The 27514-nt window shown below is 31.6% G+C and overlaps 3 protein-coding genes across 3 annotated transcripts; all 3 read left to right on the top strand.

Moving 5' to 3' along the window:
• The first annotated feature begins 6756 nt into the window (after window positions 1-6756).
• On the top strand, window positions 6757-8114 carry LOC131619392 (E3 ubiquitin-protein ligase SINA-like 10). Its single transcript, XM_058890495.1, has 3 exons — window positions 6757-6894; window positions 7093-7752; window positions 7878-8114. The coding sequence occupies exons 1-3, from the start codon at window positions 6757-6759 to the stop codon at window positions 8112-8114; spliced, it is 1035 nt and encodes a 344-aa protein (XP_058746478.1).
• Window positions 8115-14597: 6483 nt separating this feature from the next.
• Window positions 14598-16316, top strand: LOC131620910 (E3 ubiquitin-protein ligase SINA-like 10). The gene is made up of 4 exons (XM_058892096.1): window positions 14598-14678; window positions 14797-14915; window positions 15066-15716; window positions 15856-16316. Exons 2-4 carry the CDS (start codon window positions 14808-14810, stop codon window positions 16099-16101), a joined length of 1005 nt encoding a protein of 334 aa, XP_058748079.1. The 5' UTR covers window positions 14598-14678; window positions 14797-14807; the 3' UTR covers window positions 16102-16316.
• A 2231-nt stretch (window positions 16317-18547) lies between these two features.
• Window positions 18548-20246, top strand: LOC131620911 (E3 ubiquitin-protein ligase SINA-like 10; the record flags this gene model as incomplete). Its single annotated transcript, XM_058892098.1, has 3 exons — window positions 18548-18670; window positions 18922-19569; window positions 19736-20246. Coding segments are annotated over 3 exons (1017 nt in total), but the record flags the coding sequence as incomplete, so codon positions are not given.
• Between the last annotated feature and the right edge of the window lie 7268 nt (window positions 20247-27514).

The raw sequence follows: 27514 nt of genomic DNA, 5'->3' as shown, positions 1-27514 counted from the left end.
GGACTAAAAACGTATTTAACCCAAATAAAAATGATACAGACGCCTAAATATGAACTATTACTTCGATTGATTGAATAACGAGGTAACATGTTACTATAGATGTATTTTGTAGTAGTGTATAAACCACCACACATACAACCGAAAATGTAAGTCCATTCCTTATTCACTAACTTGGCCATTGAAATTTTATTCTTGTAGGTCCATTCTAAGAAACAACCTATAAGTCCATCGCCAATCACTATTTTTATCAAAAATCAATGTCTGACTCCTACAAACTTTATGTTATTTATATTATTTAAAGGTAGTGACGTGATTATCATGTCGTAACTGCTAAGTTTTTGACATGTGATAACCACGTCACAAAAACACTTTGCATGGGAGCTTTTATCTTGTAGTGTTTAAATCACCCAAAAGACAAATGCATTTTATATCTGTAATAGGTTACGTAAAACTTGTAATAATTAGAACTGTTTCCAAGTGGTTACGTAAAAATTGTATTCGATTACAACTGTTTGAGCAATTGAATCACATAACAGTGGTAATGGATTATTGTGAATGCGTAGCCGATTACACTAGCAATAATGGTAAAAAAAACTACGCTTTGTATTTGGTTACAACCCTGCAATAACCAGTTACACCACTTGAATTAGTAAATTTTCACAACACACCATCTTAATTCAAGTGTTCAAAGTCTTCCATGTCCATGTTCTTCTTCAATCTCTTGAACACTTCAATTGTGATTCCCTTAGTCAACAAATCGGCCACTTGGTCTTCACTTCTACAATATCTCAATATCAACCTTCCTTCATTAACAAGTTCTCTCAAGTATCAAAACTTCATCTCAATGTGTTTGCTCCTCCTATGTGTAATTAGGTTCTTAGCAAGGTTTATAGCAGAAACGTTATCAACCATGAGTGTTACTGTAACACCCCATTGTTAGAACAAGATTTGGTTCTGCAATAATATCTCTGAGTTTTGATAATAACAATGAGTATATTTGTATGTAAAATTTTGGTACTCTAATGTTTGTTATTTTAAGTATTTAACAAATAGGTTCTGAATCTGATGAAAGGAGTGACCAACACAACAGAAGTAACCAAGTTCCGCTTCTACGATACACAAGTTCTGATGAACAGTAGCAAATCACTTTAGAAGGTTCTTTACTAGTTTTGTTATTATAGGTATCTAATGTGTTTTAGTCTATTTATTATTATTTTCACTTTAGAATAGGGTTAATGGTATCTATTTGTGAAGTGGGATTTGATTTTTCCAATGCAACTCGTTGCACTCTACATTATTGAACGTGATGCACGTATAAACTGAATCGATGGTGTGTCATGTGATGTTATCATGTTAAAACAGAGTTTAACATAATTTATCCTTACAAACCAAACCAATTTATAAAAAGAGGTTGCCACTCTATATAGTAGAGGTGTTTGCGGTGCGGTTTGGATGGTTTTTAAGCTAAAAATCATGCGAACCGCAAGAGAAAAACGTATGCAGTTCGGTTTGATTCGGTTGACTTTTAAAAATAAAATCGAACCGAACCAAATCAATCCAATGCGATTTGGATTGGTTCGGTTGGTTCGATTTTTTACTAAATTTTTATTGATTCATACATACACATATATAAGACACCATAATTTTATGTTTAGTCATTCATAGATGATCATTAGATAAGTTTATTGTTCAAATAAGTTTTTAATTTGATGCATAAATATAAATTGCGTCTTATAATTTTATCTTAAGTTTAATGGATAACATACATGAAATTGAGTTCTTAAATAACTTTAAAATACTATTATATCGGGATGCAAAAGTAATTCTCATTAAACTTTTTTTAATCTTATCCTTATCAACGTTAACAAATAGAAAACGAATCCAAAAATAAATATATAGTAATTTCATTTCAAATAAAATTATTAGTATTTTTAAATAAATAATATTTTATTTTTTATTAATATATAAATTAAAATAAATATCATACAAAGAATATGATAAAATATACACATAATACATGTTGATTTCTCTAAAGAATTAAAAACATATATAATGGTTTGTATGTTTTGTTACATCATGCGCTTTGGTTTGGTTTGATTCGGTTTGCAAAATACAAACCGCAAACCGAACCAAACCATACAGTTTGGTTAGAAAATGATCCGAACTAATCCGAACTAAATGCGGTTTTTGCGATTTTTGATTTGGTTTGGTTCAGTTAGCGGTTTTTTATTGGGCCGATTTAATTTTGAACACCCCTATTATATAATATTTGATTTACACAATAAATTATATCTCAACATAATTCTTTATTATTTTTATAAAAACAATTTTTATTTTAAATTATTCATTTACAATTATTAATAAATTATTTACATTAATAATATATAAATATAAATGAATATTTTTTTCAATAAATTTGTTCTTATCATGTAAATCAATTAACAAACTTTACAATAAAAAGAAACATAATATATACAACCAATTAACAACTAAATTAATATATTAAATTTAACAAAAAATTGCAAAATACTTCTTCTCTAATCTCCTTCCATCCTTCTTCTTCAACCTCTTTATTAATTCTTCAATCTTCTCTTCAATACTTTATAAAAAAAATTTAACCTAAAATTAATAACAGAAATTATTACAACACTGTAAGATATTAATTGATGAAACAAAATTATTAAAAAAATTGAATCAAACTTACCTTTGATACAAGTTTGGAAGCTATTTGAATGGAAAAATGGAAGAGAGGAAAGGAATTGGAATGGAAGGGAAGAGATATTTTTTTAAAAAGATATGGATTATATAGAAAGAGAACGAAGAGAGCAATTATATAAGCCAAACAGTAACGTGAATATTGTAACACCCCTTTTTAACTCCAAGAAAATTAACATAAAAACAGAGAAAGATAACATGCATAACAACAAAGGGTGTCACATGTCGTTTCCAACAACCATGAAAACCAACAAAACATACATAACATACACCCGGTCATTAATGTAACACATGTTCAAACTTCATTTCCTCAAATATGCACATCACAACGAAATAACTCTTTCTCAAATATTTTCGATGATTATATCTCATACTATAATCATCTACCAATTCTGACAACAATATCATATCATCGATAATTCATATCAATCCAAACATCGGGCACTAATATCACTCAACATATTAATTCAAAATACAACACCAAAAAAAGTATAATAATATCTCTTAATAGCAAACACGAGTTCAAATAACCCTCGTGTTACATGACTAGAGCATCGACTCACTATCTAGATAAGCGAACAACAACCAAACTAGCTCCTCGGCTAATCCTCATGCAAAGCACCACTATTCTTCACTACTTGAGCGATGTCGTATAGAACCTCATTCTAGCAGAAGGGTGAGAATTCACAACATTAGATATATATATATATATATATATATATATATATATATATATATATATATATATATAATTTAAACAATGTATATAACATACAAGCATCCAACGAATTCATCGCACTTCACAATCACAATGATTTCTACATTATCGCACATAACACGATTATCAACAATGTAACACCAAGGTAACAATTATCAATTATCAGTTATCACATATCACACACCAAAGTAGAACATTACCTAACAACAAATGTGACTCCAATGAAAATTAATGCGACTCATGCATGTGGTACCAACGTGAACATCAAGCTCACCTCGCTCTCGATTCATTTTTAGAATCAGAGCCACGCTTCCGATCTGAACTAGGATCAAAGCCGCCATAAGAACATATAATATTCCGCTTTCGTTTCTACACTAGGATCAAAGCCACAATCGGAGTACAATCTCCTCATGAATGCATATGCAACAAGACCAACAAAATATGCAATTAAGATTATTATCACCAAATCTTAATCATACAAGCATATCACAATAATTCGAACATATCGAATTATCCACCAAAACGTTGCACTTCATACATACATCACCAACAAAGCATTCACATAGCATTTATCAATCAAAAATAACATATAGTATACAAGCCAACCTATGTAATTCTCAACCATCACCAAAACACCATATACATATATTAAAATTAAGTATCTTGTATTCATTCATTTTCGATTAAAAACCCATCCAATCCCTATTGAATAAATTATTAAAATACATGCAAATCCCACATAAAACATAAGCATACAGGATCCCAAGTCAAAGAATAAAAAATCACAAAATCACATAACAGGCCGCGTTACGCGCGCTATTGACAGACTCGCCCGCGCTACGCGCCCCTCCACCGTGCAACGCGCACTATGCAATTTTGGGAAAAATTCCCTTATTAACAGAACTTTCCAAAATACTTTTTCATCCACAAAAACACACCCAAACAACCAATAATATCATTTAGAAAGTGTCCTATCATGGGTTATCAAACACAAACAATAAAACATGGTTTTCTCATTCAATTTCATGGATTTCTACACAAACCCTAACATACAAAGTTATAGAAATTTGAAATTAAAACACCTAAAGCATGTTACCACCCATTACAAACCACATATACCCATAACAACATGAATACCCATCCTTACCACTTAGGTTAGATACTCTAGAGTTGCCTCTTCACCTCTTCTTTCTATTTTCTCCCTTTCCTCTTCTTTTCTCTGGAGTTCTTTTATTCTTTCACAAAATGAGATTTTAATCTCTAACCCTTCTATTACTATTTCTTATTAGTTAATGAGTTTACTAACTCACACCTCCTTATCACTTCTACTTCTAATTATTAGGCCCTATAGCTTATTCTATCATTATACACATAATAACTCAAATAACACAACTAAAACATAATCACACAATTAAATTAATTATCGCACAACATAATAATTAAAATAAATAAACAACTAATAAAATAGCTATTTAATAAAATCAGGATGTTACAAATATCACGTCGCAACCTTGCCATGTGATATTCACATCGCAATAACCAACGGTAAGATCATTTAATCAGTCTGTCTGCAAAGCCTGCCACCAATCACTTCACGAAGAATTGTAATCTTCCCTCTTAAAGTTTGTGACATGTTTAACACGTCACAACTAATGTTTTGAAATTTTGAATCTCCCCCATGTGAACGTTACAAAATTTATTGTTTTTTATTTTTACTTTGGTAGTGACGTGTTTCCCATGTCGCAACTATTTTTATCAAAAATCAATGTCTGACTCCTACAAACTTTATGTTATTTATATTATTTAAAGGTAGTGACGTGATTATCATGTCGTAACTGCTAAGTTTTTGACATGTGATAACCACGTCACAAAAACACTTTGCATGAGAGCTTTTATCTTGTAGTGTTTAAATCACCCAAAAGACAAATGCATTTTATATCTGTAATAGGTTACGTAAAACTTGTAATAATTAGAACTGTTTCCAAGTGGTTACGTAAAAATTGTATTCGATTACAACTGTTTGAGCAATTGAATCACATAACAGTGGTAATGGATTATTGTGAATGCGTAGCCGATTACACTAGCAATAATGGTAAAAAAAACTACACTTTGTATTTGGTTACAACCCTGCAATAACCAGTTACACCACTTGAATTAGTAAATTTTCACAACACACCATCTTAATTCAAGTGTTCAAAGTCTTCCATGTCCATGTTCTTCTTCAATCTCTTGAACACTTCAATTGTGATTCCCTTAGTCAACAAATCGGCCACTTGGTCTTCACTTCTACAATATCTCAATATCAACCTTCCTTCATTAACAAGTTCTCTCAAGTATCAAAACTTCATCTCAATGTGTTTGCTCCTCCTATGTGTAATTAGGTTCTTAGCAAGGTTTATAGCAGAAACGTTATCAACCATGAGTGTTACTGTAACACCCCATTGTTAGAACAAGATTTGGTTCTGCAATAATATCTCTGAGTTTTGATAATAACAATGAGTATATTTGTATGTAAAATTTTGGTACTCTAATGTTTGTTATTTTAAGTATTTAACAAATAGGTTCTGAATCTGATGAAAGGAGTGACCAACACAACAGAAGTAACCAAGTTCCGCTTCTACGATACACAAGTTCTGATGAACAATAGCAAATCACTTTAGAAGGTTCTTTACTAGTTTTGTTATTATAGGTATCTAATGTGTTTTAGTCTATTTTGTAGTAGTGTATAAACCACCACACATACAACCGAAAATGTAAGTCCATTCCTTATTCACTAACTTGGCCATTGAAATTCTATTCTTGTAGGTCCATTCTAAGAAACAACCTAAGTCCATCGCCAATCACTGGACAAACAAACGGATGATTTTACGTCAATAATACTAGTGTTGGAAGACAACAACAATATTTTGTTACTATAGGTATCTAATGCCTTTAAGTCTATTTATCATCTCACTTAATAAATAGAATACGAATAGATGTAATAGTTAAAAGGGAAAAAAAAAAAAAAAGGAGAATACGAATGGATGCACTTTTGTAAACTAAAAAATCAGAGAGAGAGAGAGAGAGAGAGAATTAAGCCGTAAACATTAATTTATATTTCTTGAATATACGTGCTTGATTGCCTTTAAAACGTAGTAAATGAATGCGGAAGCCAAAAGCAAATAGAGGACCACAGAAAACCAAAAGCCAACAAGTCACAGGACTCTATTATTTCTCAGTGAGTATTACTTAATCTTTGATTTGATTATATTAAGTTGTGATGCTGTTTTTGGTTATATATATTACTTTCTCTTTTTTATCACTATCAGCCAAACGGTGTAATCATGGAGCCATGCAAGGGAGACTATGTTGAATCCGCAAAAGATGATAATAAGAGTAGCCCCATTTCAGTGATGATTTCGGACCCACGAGCCTTTGATTGCTGCATTTGTTTTCAACCTTTAACTATTCCCGCATTTCTGGTATGCATTTTATGTTATTCTTTCACAACTTTCTGTCTTTTATATGTTCATTTGAAAGTACTTGAATATTCTTATGTTGGTTATGCTTTTGATAGCGTAATATGCTAACAAGTCTTAAACAGAAATCTCTTGTTTTGTTTTATTCTAGTAAATGGTTCAATGTGTAATTTTATGATTTTCTTTTATGTTCCAATTCAGTGTGATAATGGTGGCCATATTGTTTGCTCTACCTGTTGCGATAAACTTGGGAATAAGTGTGACAAGTGTTCAAAAGACATTATCTTAAAACATTGCAGTGCCTTTGACAATCTATTGAAATCTATCAAGATATCTTGTTCAAATGAAAAATATGGATGCAAGGAGACAATAAGTTACATTGACAAGAAGATGCATGAAGAAAAATGCATCTATATTCCATGTTACTGTCCTCTTTCTGGCTGTGACTTTGTCGCTTCATATGATAAGTTATCCAACCATTTCACCAATAAACATGGTTATTCTCTAATCAAGTTTTCTTATGATCACTCTTTCATTGCCTTCTTGAAGTCCAATGATGAAGTTCAGGTCACTGTTCTTAAAGAAAAAAATAATGGAAAACTATTTTTTCTCAAGACTAATACTACAAGCATGGGAAATTCAATCAATATTAGCTACATTGGTCCTAAATCCTCCGCGAACTATTATTGTTACGATATTTTAGCAAGGTCCGAGATATGCAACTTGAAGTTAGAGTCTTCCGAAAAGAATTTCCAACAGGTTGATTCAACAACTCTTTCACCAGAGTTCCTTGTAATCCCATTTGGTTTTTTTGGTTCTTCCAAAAATCATCTCAAGCTAGAAATTTGCATAAACCACAAGGTATCTATCTCCTTTTTTTGTTGTTGTTGTTGTGGTGCTATTATTAATGTTGTATGGAGTTTTATTTTTCTTTTCTGGCTGTTGTTTTTTCATTTAATAAATTTTTGTTGGCAATGTTGCTACAGATACAAATCTTCGTAGCCATCACAAGGAGATGGAGTCGTAAGATGATTTCCTTAAAGGTGGAGAGTTCAGACACGATAGCCAATCTGAAGTTGAGGATTTGTGAGATGGATGGGCTCCCAGTGGAACAACAACGCATGATGTTTGGCAATAAACAACTAGATGATAACCTCACCATTGCTGATTATAGTATCAAAGCCAAATCAACTATCCATATTGTTTCTAGTGCGACTTCTTAATACTTGTCATCAAATATAACATAGAAGACTTCGAAATTTGAATTTCTTGTTTTAAGGATTTGGAGTTTTCTCCTTTTTGTTTTTGTTGAGCTCTAGCTATAATGATAATTTGCTGAGGATGATATAAACAGATCTAGTTTTCTGCAATTGAACAAACATTTTTATTGAAAGAAACTATAATTAAACAAACATTATTAGAATAGAGTTATGTGAAGTGGGATTTGATTTTTCCAATGCAACTCGTTGCACTCAATTGATGCGCATATAAACCGAATCGATAGTGTGTCGTGTGATGTTATCATATTAAAACCGGTCTTTTTTTTGGGAAAATTACCCATGCCAATTATTCCTTTTATGAGTTTAGTAGGAATTCCTTTCTATTCCTCTCATAATGTAATTGGTGTGTAATTTTCCTTTTTTTGGTGGGGTGGTTGATTGGGGACCCTTTTGTATATAGGCTGGAGAACCCTTAGTTCTCCCTCTATAATATATATATATATATATATATATATATATATATATATATATATATATATATATATATATATATATATAATCTCTTGCTTTTAAAAAAATAATATTAAAACCAGCTTATAAAAAGAGGATGCCACTCTATATATAGTATTTGATCTAGAAAAAAAAATTAAATAACCAACTATTAAAAAAAAACAAGTTTTAAGTTTATTTACTAAACTGTCTAGGTTTGGGACATCTCATAGGTGTATGCGCCATATCATTTGGCGCATTAGTGTACTATAAGCCAAACCATTTGGCACAAACTTTAGGAAATTCAAGCAAATTTTTTTTAGCCAATTCATTTGGCGCATTAGACCATTATGAAACACATGGGTGCCATTTGGTATGACATCTATGTGTTAGGTATTTTTTATTTTTTAAAAAAATATGTTTGTGTTTTTTCGCGCAAAGTTTTTGATTCCGGTCTTTTATTTTCGTAAAAACGTCCGATAAACCGATTTCGTAAAATTCTTATTAACCCTAAATAATGTCTGCGTTATCGATTTCAGTTTTTTAATATAGTACACTTTATTGATGAAAGACTAAAGAAACGTTACAAGAGGTGGTAAACGAAATTGATACATTGTCGTAAAAATAAATTACAAAGTAGATTAAATTTGCGACGAGGTTGAACCACGACTAGGACATTTTTTTTATTGTGCCCCACTTGACAACAAATGCTGCATTTTCTTTTCATTTTGTCGTGGACGTCCATTTCGGTTCTAATCTGCGTACTATTGGGGCGACCCTTTTTCTTGCGCCGCATTGCGTCATTGTGTCAAACTACCTCCCCATCATACTCAGGCCAGTAATCCTCCTTGGCTACCATTGGAAACGCAACACTATAAACTCGGAGCAATGTCTGAACCTTGTAAATTGGAGACAGTAGTGATATTGTGTCGCGGTGCGCAAATGCACATGCCGCTATGACATGTGAGCAAGGCATACAGAAAGCTTAAAAATTTCCACAGTCGCACCAATGGTCGTCTAGCATAACCCAATATTGTTATCTTGGCAAACCCTCATTGTGGTTGTAATACGGTGGGAGAACTGACTTTTTTTAGAAATGTTGCGGATAGCAAGAGTCGCCACCGACTTTTATTTTATCCAATTTATAGAAAGGCTAAAAGAACAGAAAAAAACCTTTTTAAAAGACTTTGAGTTCGGGGGGTAAGTTATACAAAGGGAAGGTGTAAGCACCCTTTGTACCCATGGTTATCCATGAGCTCTTAATTTCTTAGCTCACTTTTATTTTCAAAATGTTTGAAGTGTGAGAAAAATGTTTGAATAAGAACTTTAGCTTGTAAATAAGCGTAGTCTTTTGAAAAGATTATTTGAAAAGAAGTGGGAAAAGATTTTGAATTTTGAGTTTGAATTTGAATTTGAAAAAGAGCAAGCAATTAAAAAGAAATTACCCTTAAGTTTAGAACTTTTGTTCTTTTAGACTTTAATGGGAAATGGCTATTCATACCGTAAAGAGGGAAGGTAGTCCTTTCATTGGATTTAAAAAGGGTCGTCGAAGTTATCGTTCGCCACAAGATTGTCCCTACCATATAGAGGTAGGTAGTCTTTAGGGAAGGATATAATAGTCATTAATCTTTTTTAGGCAACAGGCGAGGATACCTTAGTAATTGCGACAATCATCATTTATAAGGCAACTTCGAGGGACAAGATCATTTGATGATGAACTGAGAGTAACATTTGTTTTGCTTAGGTATCCTCGGAATTGAGGGACTTGACTATTTCAAAATCATAATTGAAAGGCAACAGACAGCATAAGAAGGGTTACCCTAAAGGTGTGTGTGTGTGTGTGCGACAATCACGTGATTCAGTTCGGATATTTTATCTTGTAATTAGGCAAACTAAATTCATTAGCGGGCTTATCACTTCCTAGGATTACTAACCACACAGTATAATAAAGGCAGAAACATAAGTGCGGAAAGTAAAGTCCTACGCTATTACAAGGCTTCGGGTGAGGGATAACATAGCCAAAAACCTGTGTACAGAAAAATAAAAGGAGAAAATAAAATTGCAGAAATTAAAGGCAGGAATATGAACCCTAATTACTATTACAAGAAAACTTATTGCGACCTATACATAATTTCTAGAATTGAAATGGCGAAAAATAATAATTAAAGGCATGCGACATACACAGAGTATGTGATGAGAAGAGAATTCGTGCATAAAAGAAATTCAATGTTTGAAGACAAAAGATAAACCTAAACTTTAAAGGTTAACTTAGTGGCTAAAAAACCCAATGGGTAAAATAAACCTACAGGGTTAACAAAGGTTAAAGAGAACATAATTACTGAGCCTAACTACACTAAACTAAAATTACAAGGAACCGTCACATGACCTAATTAGCCTAATCCTGATCATATTAACCCTAATTATTTAACTTAAAAAATTAAATTTAAAAAAATCAATTATTAAACCTAATTAATTTTAACCCAATTAATCTAATTATTAAAATTATTTAATTAAGAAAATAAGATAAAAAAAATGTAGTCCTAATTTTCTAAGTTAATTCATCCTAAATAATTACCTAATTATGCTAAGATTGTTAATTACCCTAATTGTTAAATTAACCTAACTAGACTAATAATACATATTAATAAAATGTAGTCCTAATTTTCTAAGTTAATTCATCCTAAATAATTACCTAATTATGCTAAGATTGTTAATTACCCTAATTGTTAAATTAACCTAACTAGACTAATAATACATATTAATATTAAAATATATCATAAAGAAATAAGAGAAAACCTGAAAATTAGGACAAAAGGGAGAAAAATATGGCCAGGAATCGAACTGAGGATCACTGGGTTGCAAACATACGCCCTTGCCATCTACGCTGTGCATCTTAGTTGTCTTTAAATGGAAACCGTACGATCATATGATAAACGCGCGCTTCATTCCAGATTTCCACAAAGTCAGCAGTGGGCCCCATGCGATACGACCGGCCAACCACACAAACAGAGAGAAGATGGAATTTTGACCAACCAACGAGGCGTAGACACGCGGTCATCTTCCTCAACAAACAGTGAGCGAAATTGGATAAAAACAGAATTGGATAATATATTAGAAAAAAATTGGAACAGAATTAGAATAAAATTGGATAACAGAATTGGAACAGAATTTAAATCAGTGAGCGAAATTGGATAAAAACAGTGAGCAAAATTCAAGTGAGCAGATTTGAACATTTGAACAGAATTGGATAAAAAACAGGGAACAAAATTGAATGAACAAACAGTGTCAGATTTGAAGAGAATTAGAGAATAAATTATTACCTTCTTTGAACACCATTGAAGCTAGCTTGAATTTTCTCTTTAGCTTGGTCCACTTGCCTCATAAATTAATCCCATTGCCGACATTTAATCAGAATCCACTAAACGGAGTACTTTGATTAGTGGATAAGCACCCTTACAACAGATAACAATATCTTTCCAAAACTCTTTATCCATAACCACTTCTTCAACTTGCTTTCCTTCACTTGTTTTTGCAAACTTGGTTACCGTCCACTCATAAGATGTGAACATCCTTATCAAACCTCCCTTATTCTCCATGAGACACCCCAAAGTTAAATAAGATGTCGCAAATCGAGTAACCGCGGGTCTCACCAAATCCTTTCCTTTAGTATGAATTTGTAACAAAGAAATAAGGGAAGGCTTTGAATAAATGAATTGAGTGATTTTTTTACCTTTTGAAATTGTTTCACTGTGAACTGAAATTTTTTTCTCAAAATCCTCTAACATGAGATCAATGCAATGGGCCGCACACGGTGTCCAGTAGAGTTTCTTTCGCTTTTCCATTAACATTGTACCTGCTGCTTTGTAGTTGGCAGCATTATCGGTGACAATCTGTACAACATTCTTTTCTCCCACATCTTCCACAATGTCATCGATCATCTTAAAAATTGCATCAGCGGTTTTTGTAATGTGTGAAGCATCAATAGACTTTAAAAAAATCGTACCTTTAGGGCTGTTAACTAAGAAATTTAGAATTGTTCTTCTTCTGTTTAATATGTTAATACATAAATAGTGGTAATCTTTATAATTTTTTTTTATAATAGATTAAAGTGGTAATCTTTTATGAGAAAGATATCTAGCAAAAACGAATAAAAAATTAAAAGAGTCATAGTGGTGGGGTCACACCCACAACTTTTCTACAAACAAATACCCAGTTTTTAGCTATACATTGCAGTACATTTATATTCTTCCTAAAAATATATCATTATCTAGTGCCTTATTAACCATATTTAGATTATGAGGCCATGTGCTGTGGAGCAGGTTGCACAGGCATAGGGCCGGGCCGGATTTTACTTTAAGTCCTTTCAAAAAATTTCTTTAAAGAATGATCCCTATAAAAATTTTCATCCACATTGTTGGCCTCTCTTACAACTTAGCAACCAAATTAGCGACAATTTTAGCAAAAATTTACTACTTAGCGAGGATTTTATCGACTTTTTTTAGAAGGATGGATCAAAAGTGTGGATGAAATTTTTTAGGAGGGCCATTCTTTCAGTGAAATTTTTGGAGGGACTATAAAATATTTTAAAAAAAGATCACAAATATATTTAGTGAGACTCATTTTTAATGAAAAGTCAGACTCTTTTTCTCTCTGCGTCCCTACACAACTTTTTTTTTTTAGAAAGCAAGATATCATTAAAAGGAGAACTAACGGTTCTCCAACCCAATTACAAAGGCGAAGAAGCGCCCCAAAAGAAAGAAAAAAATTACCAGCCAATTACATTACGGGAAAAAATACAACGGATCCATGCAAAACTCGTAAAAAGAGTAATTGGAATGGGTAATTTTTTCACAAAAAGACCATCTCCAAACTAAAGTCTTGATATTCTAAACGATGTTATTCACACTCCACGCCTCCTTGCGAAAGCACACACCGTTTCTAATCAACCAAAGACACCAAGTTGAAGCTAACCAAACTATGTCCAATTTTCTATCCAAAACCTTTTGACTATCAAAGAAACAGTGCCAATCCATAAAATTTGAAAAACACCCTTCTTCTAATAAAACCCTTTTACCCACCCAAAATGCTATATCTCTCCAAATATTTCTAACCACCAAACAACTAAAAAAGAAGTGATCCCTTGATTCCTCACAATGACCACAAAAAATACACTTTGAATCTTCCAAAGGAAAAGACATACCTCGTGTCGCCAAAAGATCTTTCAAAGGAAGCCTATTATGGAAAAGTCTCCAACCAAAAGCCTTTATTTTGAACGTAACCTCCGTTTTCCACAAAACCCAAACGCTTCCATATGATTAAAGAGAGGGCCATACGGCAAGCTAGACTTCTCATAATAATCGTAACAAGAGGCTAGCAAGAATTCCCTCTCCAAATTTCCGGACCAAACCACGGTATCTTTTCCTAAAGCCCACCCATTAAAAGCCTCCAAACGCTCCTTCAAAAACAATAATAGAGCGGATAAATCCAAATCCTCCACGGGTAAACCAACTATTAATTTATCTCTGCACCACTTATGTTAATTTCCTTAATATACTTTATAAACATTAAATGTGATTTAAAATATATACAATTTCATTTTTCAATGTAGAAGTGAGAAGCTACCAAAACTATAAATTTAAAATAGAATGAAAATTTTCATTAATGAAAAATAAGATGAAAAAACTGTAACGGAATCTTTTATTACAAATACTATTATATATTATTTAAAAAATTTATATATATTAAAATTATGATAAAAATTGAATAATAAAAAATTAAAAAAATTTTAAAATTTTTTATTAGTTCGAAAAACTTAAATTGAAAAAAAATAAAATAAAAAGTAACATTAATGCTTCTTAGAAAACTTTTTTTTTTTTTTTGCAAACCCATTTATACTTTGAAACGAATCGGTAGTAAACATTTTTTATTCTGAATATGCATACGCGTGTCTTTGCCTTTAAATAGAAGAAAATGAATGGATAGTTGAGAAAACAAAACCAATGATAAGTAACAGAGGGGAGGCCTCTGGAATTCCAAAAGCCAACAAAACGCCTCAAGCTGCAGTAGTCTAATTTCTCGGTGAGTATTTTGCTCGAAAGACCAAAAGCCAACCCAACATAAGTAACACAGTGAATGCATTTCTTTGATTATATAATACTCCTAATCAAGTTTTAATTTGTTTTATCACTATTATTAGTCAAACAAGCAATGGAGACATGCACAAAGGAGGATAACTCCATTTCTGTTATTATTTCCAACCCAAAAGTTCTCGACTGCTACAACTGTTTGCTACCCTTAACTATTCCAGTCTTTCAGGTATGCATTTTATTGTAACTTCATTTGTTGTAGCTGTTTTATATGCAGTTTGTATGCTTCTCACACATATACTAATCTATGTATTCATTAGCGCCTGCTCTATGTATTCAAATTCTAATTTTGATAATTTTCTTTTATGTTGCAATTCAGTGTGATAATGGTCATACTGTTTGCTCTACCTGCTGTCTTCAGCTTAGGAACAAGTGTATTATCAATTGTTCCTTATGCATTAGATCGAAACGTTGTAAAGCCATAGAGAATATTCTGCAATCTATGGAAATGTCATGTCCAAATCAAATTTATGGTTGCACGGAGACAATAAGTTATTGTGGAAAGAGAAAGCATGAAGAAGAATGCACCTATGCACCATGTTACTGTCCCCTTTCAGGTTGCAACTTTGTTGCTTCAGCATATTTGTTGTCTGACCATTTCCGCCGTAAACACGGGGATTCTCAGATCAAATTTTCTTATGGTCACTCCTTCATTGTCTCCTTGAAGTCCAATGATGAAACCACTATTCTTCAAGAAAAATATTCTGGCAAATTGTTTATTCTCAATAATAGTACTACCCTTTTGGGAAATTCAGTCAGTATTAGCTGCATTGGTCCTAACTCTTTTGAGGCTGAATATGTTTACGATATATTGGCTAGGTTCAAAAACTGCAGTCTAAAATTGCATTCTTTGTTGAAGACAGTCAGGAGTGTTACTCTAGCAAGTCAATCATCAGATTTCCTTGTGATTCCATCTTGTTATTTTGGTTCTTCTAAATTTGTCAAGCTAGAAATTTGCATAACCCCCAAGGTATCTTCTCTTTTTCTTTGCTATGGTTGTTTCTTCCAATTTAAGTCTTGTTTTTTCTATTTGAATTTAACATTTTATCTCAAGTTCATTTGTTTTTCCTTATATTTTGTTATCAATTTTGTTTGCAATTGTGGTGTAGATAAAAATCTTTGTGTTTGATCTGATTAGAAAGAGGACATCCACATCCCTGAAGGTGAAGAGTTCAGACACAATAGCCAATGTGAAAGAGGAGATTTTTGTTAAAATTGGGATCCCAGTCGACCAGCAAAGCCTGATCTTTGACAGTAAACAACTAGATGACCTCCGTACCATCGCGGATTACGAAATCCAAGATAATTCAACCCTCGACCTCGCCTTCCGCCTTGGTGGTCGACCATTATCATGAAGAGAATCATCCTATAAGTAGAGAATCAGATTTAAGCTTTGTTGGTGTCCAAAAGATTTGGTAGTCACACTCATCTAAGCATAGGTGGTTGTATGCATGTTTAAATTTTACTATTGTTAGTTGCTGAACTTTTTGCTGAAGGTATTGCTGTTGCAATTGGATTTTTTTCTTTTATCGTGTTGTTGCTGGACTTTTTGTTTTTGTTGTTGTATTGAATTGAGTGATCGATTTTTTATTTGAAAACAAATATTATTTTATACACACACCATGAACTAAATCCAATCCATTGATAGTGAACTGTGGGTTGTTGGATAATAAATTCAACCCATCGAATGATGAACCTTCTAGGTTAAAACATGTTTTTATAGACTTAAAATTAAAACCAAGGCCGGTCCTGACTTTTTAGAGACCTTAAACAAATAATAAAAGTTAAGTTCCTAGTTAAAAAATAGAAACTAACTTTGAATTTTTCTTTTTCTTTTTGGGGTTGTATTTTTCCCTTTTGTTTTCGAGAAAGACGAAAAGGTCATTGTGTCAACTCAAAAGGAATGGTGGTGGTTGTGGTTGTCATCGGAGCTGGTGACGGTGCCGTAGTTAACACGTGGGAGACAAATGTTGGACGGAAGATTTAAAAGGGAGATATTTATGAGAAAATAATGAGATGTAAATTTTTATATTGCCATCAATATAATTAAAGTGAGATATTTTTTATATTTAATTAAAAACAACATTAAAAACCAAAAATCATTTTTAAATATGTCAATAGAATTTGACTAATACAAATATGATTTTTATATATGCAATGTTAATATTAAAGTTTTTTAATTAATAAACAACAAATAATTAAAATTATAAAATATGCGAATACTTATTGATCCTACGATTTTTAAAATAAATATTAAAAAATTGTATTTTTAAAATAACGAGACTTTTAAAACTTTAAGACATAACAATAAAAGTCTAATTTTTTTATTAGAATTGATATATAAATATAAGAAAAACTAAACCATTTAAATAAAATTACAAAATTTTATAAATACTACATCAAATTAGATTAACTCTAATCAAATTATTCAAAATAAATTTAATTTAATTAATTTAACTTATTATCTATGTTGACTAAATTAAAAAGAATATTGAATTTCTTAAGTTTTAATCTATTATTATGAAATAAAATTTAATAATATTTTTTATATAAAAAGTAATAGAATATACATAATTAATAATATATTTTATTTTATCATATAAATTTATTATACGATAAATATTTATATATAAATTTAAATATAATGTATGGTTTAAATATAAATTTAAATTGTTATATAATATAGATATTCAAAATTCATTTTTATAAAAATTGAAAAGTATGGTGTAATTGCATATATGGTTTTTTTATTCTGGTAAATGTTATCATATAAATTTAAGGGTTAAATAAATTTTTGTTATTGTTCTTCTTTTTGTTATTGTTCTTCTTGTTTTTTTGTTCTTGTTATTTTTCTTGTTGTTGTTCTTGTTGTTTTTGCTGTTATTTTTGTTCTACTGCTGCATTTTTTATTTTATTAAAATACATACTAATTGTTATTTAATACAATCATGGTTGTATGTAGCAGACTATCTAGTTTACTACCACAGACAATAGACCGTGATTGTAAGTAAAACACTTACAATCACACCCTACCTAACAACGGTTGTTCAACCGTTATTATAGGTCTTTTGTAACCGTTATTATATATGTGTTTTTCGTAGTAGTGACGAGTACATTTAGATATGGTCATCTTAAAAACACATCATGTTTATAATAGATTGATAAAGGTTCAAATTAAATTATGCTTATGAGCAAAATGAAAATCTAGAATGATAAAAATGGAAGATTCAACTTATCCAAAAAGAGAATGTAGATTCAACAACTTTCTTAATACAAATAATAACCTTTTAATATTGACTCACTACTTATCCAAAAAGAGAATGTAGATTCAACAACTTTCTTAATACAAATAATAACCTTTTAATATTGACTCACAACTAGTACTAGATCAGTAATAGCATTTTCAGTTTGGACTTATGATAACGCTGCTGTCTTAGGTAGCACTACATAATTATTTCTACCTACGTTTTTATTTTGCATCCTGTTAGGACTCGAACACTAGACCTCATGCCTCCCAAAGCAACAATATCCGTTGGGGCCGTTATATGAATTTGATAAATGTAACAAGATATGTTAATATATTACAATAAAAAAAATGCTATTTTAGAAAAAATAAAAAACAATTAAAGAAAACATGCATTTCCTCTGTCCAAATATCTTGTGCTTCTTTCATGTTTTTCATAAAATAAGTTTCCGCTTTGTTGACTATAGTCCAATCTTAGAAGAAATATCAATTTCCTTCTATCAAATCAGTATTGATTACCATCAATTCTTTAATTTTTTGTGGGTCACCTCTGTCAAATCAGTGTTAATTCCGAAGAAGACGCTACTAATGATGATAATCCCGTTTCTGTTATTATTTCCAACCCAAAAGTTCTCGATTGCTACAACTGTTTGCAACCCTTAACTATTCCAGTTTTTCAGGTATGCATTTTATTTTAAGCCCCCCCGATCTTCCTTGAGCACCTTTCACCGTCCATTCAACATCGACTCCACCCCAAATAGAATTAACCCCCTAATATTGAAAGAAAGTAGATTCATGGAACCACTCTAGATTTGGCTTCCTTCGATCTTGAGAAAAATAAATTGAGAATGATTATTTTTTATGTCTGGTTATATTTTGACAACTGGTTCAAATTCTAATTTTGATGAATTTCTTTTATGTTGCAATTCAGTGTGATAATGGTCATACTGTTTGCTCTACCTGTTGTCCTCAACTTAGGAACAAGTGTATCAAGTGTTCATTACGCATTAGCTCAAAACGTTGTAAAGCCGTAGAGAATATTCTGCAATCTATGGAAATGTCATGTCCAAATGAAGAACATGGCTGTCGGAAGACAATAAGTTATTGTGGAAAGAGAAAGCATGAAGAAGAATGCACCGATGCACCATGTTACTGTCCCCTTTCAGGTTGCAACTTTGTTGCTTCATCACGATTGTTGTCCGACCATTTCCGCCGTAAACACGGGGATTCTCAGATCAAATTTTCTTATGGTCACTCCTTCATTGTCTCCTTGAAGTCCAATGATGAAACCACTATTCTTCAAGAAAAATATTCTGGCAAATTGTTTATTCTCAATAATAGTACTACCCTTTTGGGAAATTCAGTCAGTATTAGCTGCATTGGTCCTAACTCTTTTGAGGCTGACTATGTTTACGATATATTGGCTAAGTTCAAAAACTGCAGTCTAAAATTGCATTCTTTGTTGAAGAACATCCAGAGTGTTACTTTAGCAAGTCAATCATCAGATTTCCTTGTGATTCCATCTTGTTATTTTGGTTCTTCTAAATTTGTCAAGCTAGAAATTTGCATAACCCCCAAGGTATCTTCTCTTCTTCTTTGCTATGGTTGTTTCTTCCAATTTAAGTCTTGTTTTTTCTATTTGAATTTAACATTTTATCTCAAGTTCATTTGTTTTTCAAATGCCAAGGGGTATTTATTTCCTTTCTTATATTTTGTTATCAATTTTGTTTGCAATTGTGGTGTAGATACAAATCTTTGTATTTGATCTGACTAGACAGAGGACATCCACATCCCTGAAGGTGGAGAGTTCAGACACAATAGCCAATGTGAAGGAGGAGATTTTTGATAAGAATGGGATCCCAGTCTACCAGCAACGCCTGATCTTTGACGGTAAACAACTAGAAGACCTCCGCACCATTGCGGATTACAAAATCCAAAATAATTCAACCCTCAACTTCGCCCTCCGCCTCTGTGGGCCACCATTATCATGAAGAGAATCATCCTATAAGTAGAGAATCAGATTTAAGCTTTGTTGGTGTCCAAAGGATTTGGTAGTCACACTCATCTAAGCATAGGTGGTTGGTTGTATGCATGTTTAAACTTTTCATTCATTAGTGCAGCAATACGAGGATGTCTTGTTTACTCAGTGGAACTTTTTACTATTGTTAGTTGCTGAACTTTTTGCTGCAGGTATTGCTGTTGCAATTAGATTTTTTTCTTTTATCGTTGTTGCTGGACTTTTTGTTTTTGTTTTTGTGTTGTATTTAATTGAGTGATCGATTTTTTATTTGAAAACAAATATTATTTTATACACATCGAATAAAATGATGAACCCCTAATCATGATGATTTTTTCTATGTTAAAACATGTTTTTGTAGACTTAAAACCAAAACCTGGCCCGCTCCTGCCTTTTTAAAGGCCTTAAACAAATAATAAAAATTAAGTTTTAGTAAAAAAATGAGAAACTATCCTTGAATTTTTATTTTTCTTTTTTGGGTTGTATTTTTCCCCTTTGTTTTCAAGAAAGACGAGAAGATTATTGTGTCAACTCAAAAAGAATGGTGGTGGTTGTGGTTGTCAACAGAGCTGGTGGTGGTGCGGTAGGAGACAAATGTTGGACGGGGAAGATTTAAAAGGGAGATGTTTATGTGAAAATGTGAAAACATATTGAAAAATGAGATGTGAATTTTTATATTGCCATCAATGTAGTTAAATTGAGATATTTTTTATATTTAATTAAAAACAACATTAAAAAAAAATCATTTTTAAATATGTCAATATACGAATATGATTTTTATATATGCAATGTTAATATTGAAGTTTTTTAATTAATAAACAACAAAAAATTAAAATTGTAAAATATGAGAATACTTATTGATCCTACAATTTTTAAAATAAATATTAAAAATTTGTTTTTTTTAAAATAACGAGACATTCAAAACTTTAAGACATAACAATAAAATCTAAATTTTTTATTTGAATTGATATATAAGTATAAGAAAAACTAAACCATTTAAATAAAATTACAAAATTTTATAAATACTACATCAAATTAGATTAATTCTAATCAAATTATTCAAAATAAAGTTAATTTTAACGATTTAATTTATTATCAATGTTGACTAAATTAAAAAGAATATTGAATTTCTTATGTTTTAATTTATTATTATAAAATAAAATTTAATAATATTTTTTATATAAAAAGTAATAGAAATATACATAAATAATAATATATTATATTTTATCATATAAATTTAATAGTAAATAAATTTATTATATGATAAATATTTATATATAAATTTAAATATAATATATGGTTTAAATATAAATTTAAATTGTTATATATTATAGATATTCAAAATTCATTTTTATAAAAATTGAAAAGTATGGTGTAATTGTAAAACTTGCCCCAAGCCATGGCTCGAACCTGCACCTTTCCTGATACATAACGCTTTTTTTACCACTCAGCCACCGTATATTATGGGGGTAATTTTAGCATACGATGTATATATTATTAATAGATATTATAATTTTAAACTAATCACCCGATTTTTTGAAGCCCTGGACCGTGGAATTAGTTGTCCTGGTCCAAGGCCGACCCTGACCAAAACCAAAGTTAAAATATCCTAACATCAATACTTATGCAATGGCTTAGAACATAATTTTATTGAAGGGTCTGCATGATAAACTGAAACCTGAATCTTATTATTAGCCTTATCGTTACTAATTATTCTAATCGGTGTCGTAACTTTGATTAGGGTGGTAATAGGCTGAGCTAAATCACTACTAATATAACACAATTTAAAGACGAAAATTAGTGAAGGAAAGAAATCCCTCACTGATTGCGATGCATTTTATGATAGAAAATAGTCTACATGATAAAATTTTGGAAAAATTACATTCTCCTCCCTTGAGGTTTCTTAAAATGACACTGACACCACCTTGGCTATGTTCGGATTCATTGAACACAACGGAGCGAAGTAGAATAAAACATGACGGAGCGGAATGGAATATAAATTTTGTCTTTGCAATGGAAATCCATTTTTCGTTGCGGAGACATGGCTATTATTCGTAGGGCATCCACCGTTACAAATTTTGGAAAATAATTTTCGGGTTGTCAACATTTAAAGGTAACAAATTTTCTGTTCTTCGTAGTGTCAACAGATATAAACCTACCATTTGATTTAATTCGCAAGGTTCTACATAAGCTAGGTGTGGATTTTTTTATTGGTTCTATGAGGATGCGGTAGAAGAGAATGACCAATTTATGATGAAGCAAAAATGTGGTTGGAGAAGTTAGCAAAAGAAGTTGATACATCAAAAATGGAGGTAAAAAATCTTGGGGTTACTAATGAGGAACATAAGCATGAGTTGAGGGAACTTCAAATTTAAATAAAGAAGATGGTGAATTAGGAAATTTTTAGGAAGATTATATTTTGTATTGTATTCTAAAACGAATATTATTTAGGATGTTCTAAGAACATGTAATTGTTTTTCAGTTAATCATTTTATGCCAGGTTGCATCTGTTTGTATCAGCTTGTAACATTTTAACTAGTTAATGTTTATATAAGTGGTTATCAATTTGAATGACATAAGTGTATCAGTTAATTTTTACAAATTAAGTTGAATAACAAGTTATACCATTTGACACTAAAGAGATTGGTTTATAACACATTATAAGTGTGAATGGTTTACAAGTTAAGTTGAATAACACATAGGGAGTGGTTGTCGGTGCATGAGGCATGAAAATGAGACACATGGCAACTTCTAGGGAAAAAACTGAATTCACACCGAATGACAGGGATCCTGGGGTTGTGCATGTATGTGACCGCATGGTTGAAGGAAGGCTTATAAGGATTAATTGATATTGTCTATACCAATAAGATGCATCTTCTTTACGCCAGCCTAACAGATAAGAACTCTATAGCTAAACATGTTTGACTTTGAGTAGTATTTAGATGGGTGACCTTCTAGAAAGTTTCCCTAAAAGCGTGTGAGTGAAGACAAAGCGTGCTGAAAAGATCAGTGTTGGTTTCTAGGGTCAGTTGGTAATCTTGAAAGCAGTTTGGGGAGTTACGAATGATATCAGAGCCAGACCTTTCCAAGTACGATGTGGTTCAGGGACGAAGCAAGCAGAAGATGGTGGGCATGTAACAACCGAGGCCAACGAGGGCAAGGAGAAGTTGTTGGTGCATGAGGCATAGCAATGAGACACTCTTGGAAGATTCTATGCGAACAACTAAATTCACATCCGAAAGAGAGGGATCATGAGGTTGTGTAGGTATAAGGCTGCAACGTTGAAGGAAGGCTTATGAGGATTAATTGGTACTACCTATACCAACAAGATGCATCTTCTTTTCGGTAGCATAACAGATAAGAACTCCATAGTTAAGCATGCTTGACTTGGAGTAGTAATTCGATGGATGATATTCTGAGAAGTTTCTCGAAAAGTGTGTGAGTGTGGATAAAGCATCCTGAAAAGACCTGTGTTAATTTGTGAGGTTAGTCGGTAATCTTAAAAGCAGTATGGGGCGTTACGGCTCACCTGAAAGATTATTATAACATATGAGTAAGAATAAACTATCTTAGTGAAGTTCTCATATCTTAGGATCTCTCTCGACAATAGGATTTACCACAAAATATCTTATCTTGTGGTTCCTAGCCTTAGCCTTTTTTATCTCGCAACACATAATACAAAAGAATGTGACATCACGTGATTAATCACACAGATCCCAAGTCATCATGATTATAAATATGCTACCTTAAAGGAATAGTCTTCTTGATTTACATGCATATCTACATTTAGGGTTGCTACCCTCTGCCATACCCCATTTTTGCCCTTTACTTTTTTTTTTCATCCGGTGCATATTTTGTTTTTTTTGTTTTGAAAAGTTGATATAAAAGTCATTCATTTTTGCATATTTTTCATTTGGCATGATTATAATAGGGATCCTTTAAGTTATTTTATTGTAACAAGTTGGTCCCTTAAATTTTTTTGAAACAATTTGATCCTTTAAGTTAACAAGTGTGTGCATAATTACCCTTTTTTACTTTTTTTTTTCTTTCAATCTTTGATTAAAATAGTCATCAAAAATACATAAAATTGTAACAAAATGCATATATTAGCATCCTAAATACATAAAGTAGCATCCAAAAAATATAAATTCAAATCCTAATTCCATCCAAAAAAAACTTAAATGATCAAGTTATTATAAAAAAAAAAACTTAAATGACCAACTTGTTACAATAAAATAACATAATATTTTTTCCATTTGATGATCTTTTGAGATTTATAATTTATAATTTAAATTCAATTTAAATCTTAAGTTGAATTTCTATTAAAATTTAGAATCAATTTTATTTTATCATATTATTTTTTGTATTTTTTAGTCCGGGTGTATTGCTAAGGACCATTTTGAAAGTCTATGATCTTTTGGTCCAAGTCATCTTAAGCCATTTGAGCATCTACAAGCCATATTCAATAGGGACCACTTTACCAAGAGAGACACATATCATTTTTCTTTTTACCTATTAACACGGTTTCCACCGGGAATCGAATCGGGAATTGAATTTGATATTTCTCGAGTGTCGTCTTTTGCAGGAGTTTTTTTATCACTGTTGGTTGTTGATCCATTAGATTTTATTTGAGTTGTTTTTTTGCCTATTTGATTTGTTTTTAATTTAGTTTCTTTACTATTTGTTTTTGTTATTATTAGATTCATATAAAAATATAAGAAAATATAGATTAATTATTTTAAATGGGTTAATTTAATTAATCATTTTTTGAATAATTTTTTAAATAATATCATTTAACTTAGTTTATTACTTTGATGCATCTTGTTTGGATTTGGTTTTATTGCTTTGATCTTTTTCTTTTATACAATTCAATTTTTCTAATATTTTGTGCTTATAATTTTGTTTGTTATCCATGGTTATTCACACACTCACATAGTTTATTCTTGAGCTTTTTTACAATTAGAGGCTTATTCTTGCGTCTTTCTTACAATAAGACTTAATTAATTAATTAAACTTTACTTTAGTTGGTTGATTGTGTAATCTAAAGTCGTTTAGCTTTGCTAATCAATTTTTTTAACATAATTAGTTCACTTGATCAACTTTTAATTAATTAATTAATTAAATGTTTACTTCACTTGTGCACTTCTATGGGCTTGAATTGCTTTCATTTCATCCCCATTTGATCAAGTGTTCCCCAATCCCATGGAACTTGTAATAATTTTATTGCTTTCTTATTTTTTAGCTTTATTTACTTGTTTAGCTTTGTGCTTAAATAAATTCAAACTCGTACACTCTTGGGCCATATACCAAGTCCTAACTCACTTCTTGTAAGTCGATCGTCTTGTGCATCACGATCAACCAAACCACTGCATTCTTGGTCCTTATTGAGCCATACCCCAAGTTTAGTAAGTAGATCGCCTTGTGCATCGCCATCAATCTTTTCCTTTCAAACTTCAAACTCTTTCATAATAAACCTTAACTTTGTCAAGTGATCGAAGACTCTTTTTCTAAAATAAAGACTAACACACTTAAGCATATTCAAACCTTTTCAAAAAACCCTAAAAAAGAGAAACATCATGAAACTTTCTTTTTGTGCCCTTGTGCACTTTTCTTTTAAAATCTTTTTCAAAAGGAAAACATTAGCCAGTTCTTGTAGTGATGCCAACCCTAAGCCCCTAAGAGTTGAAGTTGAAATTGTTGATATTTTCCACTTGAATGTGAGACATGCTTGTGATAAAGTCCAAGTAAAGCTATCCATATCAAGATTATGCAAATACGCATTCCCTCATACTTGTGGATGGCAAGTGTTTTTTTCCACTCGAATGCGACAAAATGTATTTTCCATAAAAACAAACAAACTTTCGTGGTTACTATCACCATGAACTACGAGGCTCTAACTTCTTCATTGCACATGGAGGATATGTAGGCATGATACTCTTGAAATCTTGGCGAGCACAAAAAAAAACTTATTTTCTTATCACCTCAATCAAATGATTCAAGACTCATCAGATTGAAAGCTAGCAACAAATTATTCAAGACTTTTACTTTGAAGACTAGCATGGGTCTTGATTAATAAAGGTATAAATATGCAAATTATATCGATAATTTAGTGCTCAAAATATTTTATACATTTTCGTCTCTAAAATTCTCTAGTTATCATACATAAAAATCTTTGATTCAAATGCATAAAAAACTTTTTTTTTAAAAGCTGACATCATTTGTTAAGTCAGAAAGGTGACTGGAGTACCCTCGGATTGTGAGGGGAACCAGGATAAATCATTGTGTTCTCTACTTTTCCGCAGTTACCGCTTTCACAAATCATAACCAGAAAAGAAAGTAACACATTTCAAAACTCTTGCAACAAACCAGAAAAATAAGAACAACTTGTTTCTAAAAGCCAAATAAATTTTAAAGTACCTAATTCATCCCCCCTTATGCGCACTCTTGAACTTACACAAAAGACCTTGGCCCAACGCTAGGGGCTCTAAAATACCCTTTTCATAAGAGGCTCAATTATTTAATTATCATTCTCTACTTTGTACTTGCTCTCTTCAATCTGAACCTCACTTTGGCTTCATAGTGTATTGCATGTACACCCTTTTTTTTTAGAATGACCATAATTCAATTGTTGCAGGCCACTGAAGATTCTTCTGATCCCGGGAAGATTAGAAAACACGAAGAAAAAAAAACAAAATTTGATAAAAAAACTGCCTTGCATGATCTTCTTCTTCATGCTAAAACCAGAAACCATTCCAAAACCCTTGAAAAAATTTATCTCATTCTCAATCAACTTCTCAACCCCAAAATATAATTCTTGTATTTCATCACTTCAAAGGGAGCAAAACAAGCTGGAATTGCAGGTAAAGATAATTCATTCTATCCCTCAATCCTTGCATTAATCTTTTTTTTGAGCTGAATTATTCTGAAGATGCATCTCCGAACGAAGTTTGGTGTGGTCCAGATGTGCATCTCTTGATTGTCCTGATAGTTTGAGTTTTTACACTATTTTTCTATTAACCACCTCAACCTCCTTTTCCTCCAAAACTCATTCACCCTCAACTATATAGACCCCTCCATTCATCTCTTCATAATTAACAATTTACACTATCATTACGCGGCCAAAATATCTCAATCGCCTCACACCAAAGCCCCTTTGACATCACTATTCATAGTTTCACACTAAAGCCCTGATAGAGGGGCTCAACCCCTAATCAATCACCACTACTCAATCTCTCATTTTCTCTCTTTGCATCACCATCTCAATCCCTCATTTTCTCTCTTTGCATCACCATCTCAATCCCTCATTTTCTCTCTTTGCATCACCATCTCAATCCCTCACTCTTAATCTCTCTGATTCCTTATCATCATTCAACACCTTTTATCTTTACACTCCACTCTCCTACTCTTAAGAACAACAACAACAAATCACAGCATAACACAATTCAAGAAAGAGGAAAAAGGTGGAAGAAGAAGAGTGGAAGAAGAATACATAATCTGGAAGCGTAAT

The sequence above is a fragment of the Vicia villosa genome, linkage group LG7, assembly GCF_029867415.1.
Source record: "Vicia villosa cultivar HV-30 ecotype Madison, WI linkage group LG7, Vvil1.0, whole genome shotgun sequence".
Classification (NCBI taxonomy): domain Eukaryota; kingdom Viridiplantae; phylum Streptophyta; class Magnoliopsida; order Fabales; family Fabaceae; genus Vicia; species Vicia villosa.
Note: the sequence above shows the minus strand (reverse complement) of the source record. Positions and strands in the feature narration are given on the sequence as shown.